This window comes from Kryptolebias marmoratus, linkage group LG13 (genome assembly GCF_001649575.2).
Source record: "Kryptolebias marmoratus isolate JLee-2015 linkage group LG13, ASM164957v2, whole genome shotgun sequence".
NCBI lineage: Eukaryota > Metazoa > Chordata > Actinopteri > Cyprinodontiformes > Rivulidae > Kryptolebias > Kryptolebias marmoratus.
Window position 1 is genome coordinate 17,228,587 of NC_051442.1, and position 11,933 is coordinate 17,240,519.

The 11,933-nt window shown below is 37.4% G+C and overlaps 1 protein-coding gene across 1 annotated transcript in view; it reads right to left on the reverse strand.

Annotated features, from left to right (window-relative positions):
• Positions 1 to 3,477: 3,477 nt before the first annotated feature.
• LOC108233822 (roundabout homolog 2) overlaps positions 3,478 to 11,933 on the reverse strand; it is a 91,943-nt gene continuing 83,487 nt past the window's right edge. The window contains exons 21-28 of the mRNA XM_025005172.2: positions 11,550 to 11,677; positions 10,648 to 10,920; positions 9,761 to 9,923; positions 8,768 to 9,010; positions 7,820 to 8,025; positions 5,796 to 5,957; positions 5,400 to 5,654; positions 3,478 to 4,897 (exon numbers count right to left, since the gene is read on the reverse strand). Coding sequence (XP_024860940.1) covers positions 4,896 to 4,897; positions 5,400 to 5,654; positions 5,796 to 5,957; positions 7,820 to 8,025; positions 8,768 to 9,010; positions 9,761 to 9,923; positions 10,648 to 10,920; positions 11,550 to 11,677 — 1,432 coding nt within the window. The 3' untranslated portion in view covers positions 3,478 to 4,895. The remainder of the gene's footprint in view (positions 4,898 to 5,399; positions 5,655 to 5,795; positions 5,958 to 7,819; positions 8,026 to 8,767; positions 9,011 to 9,760; positions 9,924 to 10,647; positions 10,921 to 11,549; positions 11,678 to 11,933) is intronic.

Sequence of the window (11,933 nt, forward strand, 5' to 3'; positions counted from 1 at the left end):
ATTTTGGCAGCTACATGTCATTTCATTGTTTTGATAAACTTGTGGCATTTTCATTTCCATCTGCATTCATTTCAGCCCCAGACCTTCAACTGATCATTGGAGATTTGGACCACTGTGAGAAATCTTCTCAGGCACGTTGCAGAAATTTTCAGCAGGTCTGGCCTCTGTGATGGCTAATCTGCATGTGAAAATGATGTCTCGTCTCAAGCTCCCTGAGTTGCTCTTTCACAAATTCTGTCTTTGTCTTCTATCTACATGCACAAGCCATAAGCCCCCCAAAAATAATAAAAGAATAAAACCTTGGTCATTTAGTGCATTCCTTCCAATACTTTGAGCTTATTTCATGTTTGCACATGTTAAAACACTCTTATTTAAATTGTTGAGTAAATTGTAACACCAATTTCCACTTCCTATTTGTTTCAAATTGATTTTAACAAATTTTTAAGACATCTTGATAGTGATCATTCTAGATTTTCTTCCAACCTCATTGCTACTTTTTCAGTTAATATGTAGCATTCCGCATGTCGCCTTGCATCCCACTTTTTAAATAAAAATGTCATGTGATAGCACTGTTACCCTTACAAAAAAATCCCACGAAAATCACATGTGACTTTAACATGTGATCACATGTGATCACATGTGATCACATGTGAACCACATGGGAATCACATGTGAAAACATGTGACTTTTGGGGGGATTATGTGAACCACATGTGGAAAATGGGAATCACATGTGAATTTCGTGGGATTTTTTTGTAAGGGTAGTGCTGGGAGTCTATGTTTTAGATGACTCTGAGCTACTACCACGCTAAATTTTAGCTCAGTGTGTTCACTAAGGATGATTGGCTGTGGTGGTCATGTTGAATTAGGTGAACTCCAAAAGATAATCAGTTGTAGATGTACATTCAGTTACTTTCTGAAAGTTATAGTAAAATCCAAACTGTAGTTTATGAGATAGTTTGCTAACATACAGAAAAAACAACCACGTGCACAAACTCACATGCAATTACATGACAAGGTGATAAATATGCTGTTTTAAAATGATTCTTCCTGGTTTTAATAATCCATTGTTCATCATTTAATATCATTTCAGTTCCAGTAATTTTCTTACTTTACTTGCAGACCAATAATTTGACTCTTCTGAAACAAACAACAAAAAAGAACCTTTCCATAACCACAAATTGCATCTTTTGATATGGTTGCATTCATTACAGTGATAAACCTAGAGTACTTTCCAATGTAAACTGTTTCTTTTTTTGTACCTATTTACCTAGTGAAATGATCTCAGCTCATTAGTTATTTATTTAAACATTTATTTTGAATCATGCTTTTTATTAGGAAATAGAAATGCAAAATGCTTTCAATGTTTTATTGTTATCCACTGGTTCTTGTTATAGATAAAAAATGACTTCCATTACAAGTATTTTTAGTGGTTTCTTGCAACATCTACAGAAGTGAAGCAGTCAGAGGCCAAATTGCTCCCTGAAGGCTAAAAAAAGTATCTCAGCATTGAATTTGGTACAATAAACTGATTTTTCAGTGGCCCACAACCACCCAGAAAGTAAGCACACCATTTATGGATCAGTATATTAAGCAACAGCTTTATAAAACACAAGTGTAGCTATATCAATGCAAGCAGAGCTCTGTAATTGGGCTCTGTGGGCTGGGCTATTTGTTTATGTTCTTCCATTAAATTCACATGTTCTACACTCTGGGCAAATTAGATGGAGCCAATTCAACACTTGGTAACCAGGCTGTGAAGAGTTTGGTCCCTGTAATTGGGGAACTGTTCTTTACTTCTACTTACAGTCTATAGAACAGGCTGTGCATTGTTTTGTAGTCCCCGTGAGACTGCTGGAAACTCAAGAAGCTGGACAGAAAGTTTAAATGCTAAACTGCAATTTGAGCCCAGATGTATATTATCTGCTGACTGTCCTAATCCCTGTACATCCATAACAAGAAATAAGGCTGTTCCACAATGCACATAACATGAGTCCCATCACCCGAGGCTATCCGGCCCAAAGCTGCAAGCAATCCAAAAGTTATCTTTGTGCAACATGGAGCAGCATGTTCCAGCAATAGTGATGGAGGAATATGGTTAAATCTGAAACTCTGCAGAATTCGTTTTTCTTTAACCTTGTACTAAGTTTCACATTTACAGCTATGTTTGCATGTGTTAAATCAGATTTATTGTATGCCCTTTCCAGTGAGAGTAGAAGGATATGTCTATAAAAATTAACTAAAGCATCAAAGTTGATCAAAGCAATGAAATAAAAATTATTAAAGTCAGACTGAGTCTTCGAAATACTCAAACCAATTTTAGGACTGATAGTTAATAACACTTGTTTAAAAATTTAAATTATGTCAAGCTTTTGGCCATGTGCATTATACAGCACTATTATCTGCCAAACATTATTAATAACATTGTTATTATTTTAAATGCCAAGCATATTTAATTTCCACATTGTAAATTATACAAAATTTCACTTTTCAGTGGGCTACAAAATTATTTAACCCTCTTAACATTTTTTTGTTTTGTTTTGTTGCCTTATAATCTGTAATTTAAAAAGACAGAGCTTAGCTTCACAGAAGCATAGCCTAAAAAATGTCATTGCTTAGAGAGAAAAAAAAAAAAAGACAAACTGTTTGGAATTGGCAAGGCATATTGGAGACCACCCAAACAAGTGGAAGATGGTGCTGTGGTCAAATTAGACTAAGATTAAACATTTCGGTCATCAGAACCAAGCCTTGTCTGGCTTCATTCCAACATCTCATGTTGAGAACACCATCCTTACACTGAAGCATGGTGGTGGCAACATTATGTGGTGGGGATGTTTTTCATTAGCATGGACTGGGAAACTGTTGGAGGACAGATGGATTAGGCAAAATACAGAGGAATTCTTGAGGACGACCTGTTTTTGAGCCTTCCAGAGAATTGAGACTAGGACATAAGTTCACTTTCTAGCAGGACGATGACCCTAAACGCACTAGTAAAGCAACACTTCAGTTGTTTAAATGGAAAAAGCTAAATGTCCTGAAATGGCCTAGTCAATACTTAGGCCTCAGCCCAAAATAATTGCCAGTAGATTTTAAAGATTGCTGAACAGAAGTGCTGAACTTTTGAACTTTTTGAAGTTTTGTCGTAAAGAAAAAAAAATAGAAAATTTAAGTTTCCAGATGTGCCAAGGTAATCTATTGTGGGTTTTAGTTATGCACATTCAGGTTTTCTGTTTTTGAAATGTATTTGCATTTAAAAGCGATAAGAATGTTTTTGTTAAATGAAAAGATACAACAAGACCCAGTCAAATGTCTTTTAAATTTTAGATTGCAAGGCTAAAAAACCATAGAGGATGCCAAAGGGGCAGGTGTGGATGGAGTGAACACTTTTGGAATCCATTAAAAAAATCCAAATTACTAATCAATTCACCTCTCTGAGTGGACACAAAGTAGTGTTTCAGACATCATGTGGAGAAATTGATTTGATTTTCACATACACATTTTATTTTGCATCAAAGTATTGAAAAAATGCCCCTACTGTATGTGGCTGTGTATTCCTGAGGGCAAACCAATCTGTCATGTAAAGATTATGAAACGTTACAAGAAAAATGATCAAAACAGAATCATTCCAACACGTGTGAAGACATTTCATTCTGAATCTCATTGACAGAAAAAGCTAATATTTTAAACTTTGCAACATCTTTAAATTTGTTGGCCAAAAAAACAAAAAAAAAAACTTTAACTTGCACGAGAATGGTGTCAAATCACAACCACTCATCAGTCCTCAATTAAGCTAGAAAAGTAAACATATAGCTGTGTTAAATATTGCATTGTTTTTGTCTGCAGGTGAATTTAGGTCACCTTTCTCTGCCCCTTTAGTATAATGCACGGCCTGTGCCTTCCACCACTTTTATCTTCTTATTTTCCTTTCCTGTCAAATCGTCTCCTGAATATTGCACATCATCATGTCACAGGATGTGACAGAAAAAAGAAAAGAAGATATATTATTTATTAAGGTATCCTTTATCAAAATGGCAGAGAAGTTAACTATTGTTTTACATATTAGCTTTAGAAATCAAAGTTAATGTGTTGCTTTATTTCCATAAAACCCCTCATCACCTGCTGACAATCATTTTTACTGTAAAACATAAGATTCAATGCAAGAAATATGACACATTATTCGTTATTTTTGGCATATTAGTTCCAAGTGTCTGGCTGCTATTTTCTCCTTGTAGCACTCAGCATTTCCCAAAGCAATTACAGCATAGCCGAATATATATTCTCTGATTCTGTTCACTTAATATCAGATGCCCCTTTTTGCTGTAAATGATTCTCCTCCTCAGCTTAGCTGACAATGAGTTTGTGCTTATTTTCACCAAAAAGCTCTGTGCAAAATACAACAATACAGTAGCTTCATCAAAATAAGCTAACAGTTTGAGCATTAAAGAAAAGAAAAAAAAATCACAGTAATAAATCACAAAAAAAGAGACAACGTTGGGTTTGGCTTGCATAGCAAAGCAAAAAGAAAAACATTAAAAAAATATATTTACAAATTATGCAAGTCCTTATCACAAGTCATTTTCTGTGTGTTTCATTTTTCTTCACATCTCCACTGTGTGAATCACTGTACACCATGTGACAGAAAAACAGAAGCAAACACATAACATATTGTTTACTCTTTTGAAGAAGGGGATGAAAATAACACTGTGAGAGTGGCGTCTGTGTCTGTACATGACATTTACAGCTCTGCGTTTCATTTCGCACACTTCTGCTTGTTCCTCCTTTCTGTGTCCTCTCCATCTTCTATACATCATCCTTGCAAAGAGAAAAATCTCATAGCGCTTGTAACAAGGTATCCAGGGACAGACCACAACTGCAGGGAAGGATGTTTCACTCTGACTCTGAAAAGAAACCAGAAAGACAGAGCAAAAAACAAAATTACAAAATGTTAAGGATTTAAAATATTTGTATTTTAAACTGACCTTGTGTGGATTTGTCTACTTGGAAGACCATTTCACTTCAAATATAAATTTTATGACATTTATTTATAAAACATCATTAAGATAAAAATGCCTGCTAAACAATACTATAGATAGATAGATAGATAGATAGATAGATAGATAGATAGATAGATAGATAGATAGATAGATAGATAGATAGATAGATAGATAGATAGATAGATAGATAGATAGATAGATAGATAGATAGATAGATAGATAGATAGATAGATAGATAGATAGATAGATAGATAGAATCCATGTTTTATTCCCCAAACAAAAAAATAAAATCAATGTTATACTTTTCATTTATTATTATTATCATCACACATCATTTACTCTTCTGGATACATCCAGTGTGTTGTGTGCACACTGATCCATCCTGTTAAGGATGATGATTACTTACAGTGTTCCCTGTTGTCAGTGCCGTTAGTGGAAGGATGCCCGTTGTGGGGAAGGTCTGTGCCAGGTCTCTTGTGGGAACCTCTACTCAGGGTGGCCCTGCCCGATGATGTTGTGCCACTCCAAGAAGCCATATGCTGTCTTTCTAGTGTCGACACAGTTACCATGCACTCCTTGGAGGGGTCTGAGGCTGCAGCAGCCCACGAGCTGTGCACGTGGGAACTCGTGCCATGTAGAGACTTTGTGGCCGGTGTTTGGGCTGTTCAGTGGATGGTGGATGAGAATATTTGTAAAACGGAGCAAAAATTGGACATCATGACATAAAGTTGGCCCTCCTAACTGTGTTTGCTGTTAAAGAGCAATAAGGTTTGATAAACAGTATCTGAGAGTCCAAACTTACAGTCTGTATTAGCTTCTTTTCGTCTGGGAAGAGTTCCAACCTTGTCCGTCTGAGGACTGTGGCCAGCGAGTGGTGCCCTCTTGTGTCCAAGACTATGGGTCCCATGTGCACCATGGTCTGCTGTGCCAAAGCTGTCTGAGTGACTGTGATGGGAGCTTTTGTCTGGAAAGAGAAGCAATAACCAATTATTCACAATTATTTGGCACACATACAGCAAAGATCACAGTTTAATTACTTTACAAAGCATGTTTAAAAATTAAAGTTGGCTAAAGTGGTTTATATCTGAGTAAAAATATAAGGAATGTAATATGAAAGTTGTATATATATATATATATATCATATTTACCATGGGAGAATGTTTTAACAAATTAGACTTTAAAAAACAGGACTCAACAACTACATCACCCCTTGAGGACTGAAACAGATATTATTTCAGTCTGCCTCAGCAAACGGCTGAAGTTTTCCCTCTACATGTATGACAAATTTGAAGTGATAACATGTTTGCATTGCTAATGTTTGTAAATATTTTAAGTCACAGTGGCTTGTGTTTCACCCTGCAATGGGTTATTAAAAGTACCGAAAAACACATATTTTAATGTACCCGTCAAAAGTAACTTATCAAACAATGGAGTCTAAAAATGGTACAGTTCTGTCCCTGTGGGAGAAGCCGTCAACTTCTCTAGTTCTAAAGAACAGCTTTTAGACAGAAACCTATTTATAAATGCATCAAGTCCTAAAATATAAAGTTATGGCTTCTACAGTTATCAAAGAATGACTTCATCTATCTTTTATTAGATGATCTAAAAATTTCTCTGGAAAAAGAACACTTGACATTTAAAATAGGGAGGTTAAAATAAGGATATCATTAATATCTACCCACTTTTAAAACCATGACCAAGTGGACTTTCTGAATAGGCTTTAACAGTGTCTATACAACTCAGAAAAAAATAAAGAAAATTAGTTTTTTTTAAAAATTCCCATATTTTGAGATTAAAGTCCTTGTGTGGATAAAAATATTGAGATGTAAACAAATAAAATTTGACTATAAAAACATCATAATACCGCAAGAAATAGTCTAAATGTTGAGAAAAAAGTTTAAATGGCATTACAAAACTTATTTTGAAAGAATGAGAATAAAATTCTTTTGAGATTAAAAGGTTAAAATATCAAACCAACATTGACACAAAGATAACATTAACCATTTCCTTGTGTAAATGCACTAGTGATTTTATACATCAGAATAGATTTTAATAAAATTAAATTCTTTCAGCCACACAGTCTATCTGGAGCTGTACACAACCTGTAAATGTCTCAAAATTCCCTGCAGTTTAAGCTCTTTTTAGAGTATTTGGAGTTAAACAATACTTGTGTATGTTTGAAACTTTTAATATGAAAAATTGAAGGAAGGCCTTTGAGCTAGCCCTTTAGTGTAATTTGCCCACTAAAAGTGCTCCTGAAACTGGGGGCTACAATATTAATGACAAAACATTATTACAGTCTGGTTTGGAGGCACCATGAAGTTGCCTTTGACTTGATCTGATTCCTAAAATACTTTGACTTTTTCCTTAAAATTTCAACTTCATATTCAACATTTTGACTTAAATCTTGACATAATATTTTATTCTTGGAACTCTACAATAAATAATAACTCTTCGTTCTCATTATATATATATTCCAAGTGACTCTAATACACTATCACAAAATCATCAGAACAAAAAAACAAATCAGAAACACTTATAAAGGACAAAAGGTTAGATTATTTCAACTGATAGTAAGTTCTTTTGGCTAATCTGTTTTTCAGGCATTGCCACAGCGAGTAAACTCGCACTAACGTTTTTGGCAATTGCTTTAAGCCAGATGCCCTTCCTGCCGCAACCTGGGCTCAAACTGTAGCACTCACCACCAAGCCACCGCAGCCCCCCTGATCATGTTTCTGAATAATCGAGTAAACTTTGTTCTGCAGAAACCTTTTTGAATTAAACAATTTTTCAAGGTTTGAGTGGCAATTTAATTAGAAAACAAACCTGAGCTGTCAAGGTTATCCACGCTGTGACCAGGAGTGTAATCAAAGCTACATAAGTTCTTTGACACCACAGCATATCTTTCATCTTCCTCTTCTTCCTCCTCCTCTTCTTCTTCAGAAAGGAGACTGGCTCCCAAATCAGAGCCCAGTGTAGTAGACATGAAGTCCAATGGGGTATTGGACACATTCGAATTGCTCTTCATATGCCTAATTGAATGTGGGCAAACAGTATGTATTAATAAACTATGAAAAAAAATCAAACAACAATAAAGGTCAGATAATGAGCAGGGGAACAAATTCTGTAAAACAAACATCAGAGTACGAAATCAGTGGATATTCAAAAACTCAAAGATGCAATGTGCAAAGACTGAATGCCTGCAGTGATTTTCCTTGATTACTTTCTCAGCGCTGGTGTGTGTTGTGCTAACACAATGGAGTTGTAATTGGACTGGATAAAGGATATCTGGATGGGCAGGGCTGTCAGCAACATGCCTGTTATCTCCTGCACAGCTGTCCTCCATGATGGCTTGCATCCCACCGTAGAGAGGATGCATGCATAATTACCAACTCTATTTACTGATGTCAGAACAGCATGTAGGACTAAACCCAGTCATTACCCTCCAACACGCTCAGCCCAGACTTATCAAGTTCTCAAAGGTGTAATCAATGGAGAGATGGTTTTATTGCCTGCAAGACACATGGACTGCAGCTTTGGGCTGACATGTGCAAATACCAACATTACACAATGCTCAAACACTACTCATTGATATTCTAACTACAAACTATCATGCGAATAAAATGAAAGAAAAATGCAGGTACTGTTGTGTGCAACTGTGCAAACCAAACATCTCAGGGACACGCAAAGCTTTCTAAGAGAATTTCTTTTGCCACAGAAGATAAAGAAAATGAACTTATATTTTTGTGAAATTGGGCTATTAAAGATCCTTACCATGCCTGCTTGGCCACTTCATATTGGTAAGCTCTGGTGAGTTCATCTAAGTGGGCCTGCAGAATTGACTGCATCTCTTCATGATGGGCAGAGCTGAGGAATGAGGATGATGGCTGGCTAAAGGGAGCTCCTGCTGGAGAGGAAGATCTTCCCCTCAGGGGTGGAGTGGGGCCTCTCTCCTCCTCTGCCTCACTGTCTAAATTCTGGTGGTGGTAAGTCTGAACGGACATAGGTGGAGCCCAACTATTGTTGTCACATCCAGGTGGAAAAGATATGCAATGTAGAAAAAGGGAACTTTTTATAACACAAAGCATATTCTGAACACTTAATTAAAATATCTTTATTAACTGCAACAAAAAGGCAAAAGGTGGTCAATAATGTTGTTGCCTGTGTCTGTATTTGTCTGTAGTGTCAGCAAAATATCTCATGAACTACTCTCAGAAAGTAATCCTTAAATGTACACTTACAACTGACTAATGTTTAGAGGCCATCCAATTCAAGTAGATGCCACAGCTGAACAATCTACGCCAATACAAAAATAGCTTTAACTCTGTCAGTTTTACAGACAATGAGCTAAAGTTTGATACAATAGTAGCTCAGAGTCTTCTCCAGCACATATTCTGAGATCTACACATTGCACAACTTCTTGGCAAATTTTTGTGTAACATTTTTCATAATGTTATTTTCAAGATTTGCCCAATAATGGCTACAATGCCATTATTTCTCAACATAAGTGTACCTGAGTTTAGAATTTTGTCATGAAAAGCAACAATATACATGCCTACAAGGAAGGCTGACTTAATTTTTTAAGACGTTTTTCTTCAACTACAATAATCAAACTCAACTCTTTTTGTTCATTTGTTTTCTAAAGTGCTGTTGGCAGTCACATAACACTTGGGCTGTAGAGTTTGCATGTGTTCTTTTGTCTGTGTCTTTTTTTAATGTAATTGTGTTTTCCAGGACAAAAACTGATGCAATATGGGTGTAGCTTACCTTCCTTTATGGTTTTCCTGAGGGTAACGATTGAGGTCAACCTCAGTTCCTGGGAGAGGGTTCATGGGTGGTGGAGGCAGAGGCATGTTAGCCCAACATGTCCCATTTGATTTAGAGCTTTTTGTTCCACCCTTGATCTTCTTTTTCTTTGCAACTTTTGCACCTAGGGGCGGATAAAGACAGACAGGTGTTCAAAATACTAAGAAATCCCTTTATAGTCTTCTCACCAGTATATTTCTACACTGAATTTACACACACACACACACACACAGCTAAGCTTAGGAAGCTATATTTTATCTTTTTATGCTACCATCGTTTTCAAACCTGTCTGTCTGCCACACAAAGTTCATCATTTTCTTTTGTTGTTTGCTGACAGCACACTAAAACATTTTCTAAATGTTGACATTTCCTAAAGAGGCATTAAAACCTGCAGCATACCACTTTAAGTTGCTTCCATACAGCTTCCCTTCTCTTATCTTTGGTAAGGCTGACATTTAGCTGAGGATGCAGCCTATTGTGCACAACTACAAAAGTGCAGACCAAGATGCCTCCACGACTTTACAAAATGTATATATGCTGAATAAATAACCCTGTACACAAGGAATTTTCTGCCATCACTAATCAAATTAAGCCAAAGGAATGCCTCATGATTGCATGACATTTCTGGGCTAGATAAGCTCTCAGGGTAGAACTGTGATGAAGATAGAAGAGTAATTAAGAACATTGTCCTAAGGGTCCATTTTAGTGAATATGTAAATAAATTCCTCCCTTTTTTGTTTCTTCTTTCCCTAGGTTTAGCTGGCAGTTACTTTTCTAAGTGAAAAAAAAAGTATTGACAAGATTTAAAAATAAAACAGCCATGCACACAGCATACACACTGGTCATACCACCACCAGGACGTCTATCGGTTAGTGAGTAGCCCATGTTTGCCATTTCCTGCTGGGCTTGTAGAGAAGCCTTCCAGCGAGGATCTGGCCTGTCCACGGCCAGCTCATGAAAACTGTTGGACTGGAGTATTTGAGTGGTGGCGTAAGGGGTGGGCTGACTGCCTCGCGCTGGGCTGCTGTAGCCTCCTGTCCCCATGAAGTCAATACTGCTGTAGATGGCACCATCAGACAGCATGGTGCCTGTTTTCTCCACTGCTGCAGACGGTAAAACATCTGAGATAAAGTAGGATGGAGACAAAGTGAGGAGATGAATGGTAGAGACATCATGGAGAGATAAGTTGACATGAATTTACCAATCTTTAAGGTCATTAACGTTCCCCGCTGTTCTGGCAGTCTGCATTAGTTTAACTACAGGTCTAAAATGGAGTTGATATAAATGAAAGTGATTATCAACAACCATAATTAGCATGCAACACTCAGTGGGAGCCCGTTGGAGTGTTCTCAAGAGGGGATATTCAAGCAGCGCTAACCTTCAGCTATACTGTCTTTCGCACAAAAAGCCCACAAGCTCCAAACATAACAAAACCACACAAATTAAATCCATAAAACCTGGACTGTCAGTTTCAGACAACCTTGGCGAATGCACAATGGCAGGAAACGATGGACCAAAATAAATCCAAACATCACAAAATTTAAGCTAAATATCAAGCGTGTCAAATCAAATTAGCAAACTGTAACCCTCAAAGGCTCTTTTAATTTGGGTGCTTGTGCTTGGCTTTGAGTGTGTGTGCTTATGTGACGTGTGCTGTCAAGTCACTTCCCAAAGGATGAACGTCAAAAGTGTCCAACAAGGCATTGCTAAATCGGTGTTTCCTTTACCCCATTCTGACTGTGTTTCTTACCTCCTCGGCCAAAGTTGTTGTCGTCCTTTGGACTCCCTAAGCCTCCATTAGCTGGGAGGCTGGTGGAAGGCCAGGAGTCAGCCAACCAGGGGAGGCCCGGATCTCCTGCTTTCAACAGCCCCGGACGACTGTGAGAGGAAGTCAGACAAAGGGATTATTAGGGGAGGGGGGTGGGCAGAGCAGCAGTGACATTGTTAAATACTCAGCCGCCCCTGTAACGGTATTGCTCATTTTCCTCCTGCTGCATCAACAACAAATTGATGTGAAAACTCATTCAGCATATTCTCGCCCGTGGAGCCGCCCAGCACAGAGGCAACAATAAAACAACAAAGAGACATAAAATGGCAAGTCTATAAATCAGAACCACCCCCTCGACCCCCCCCC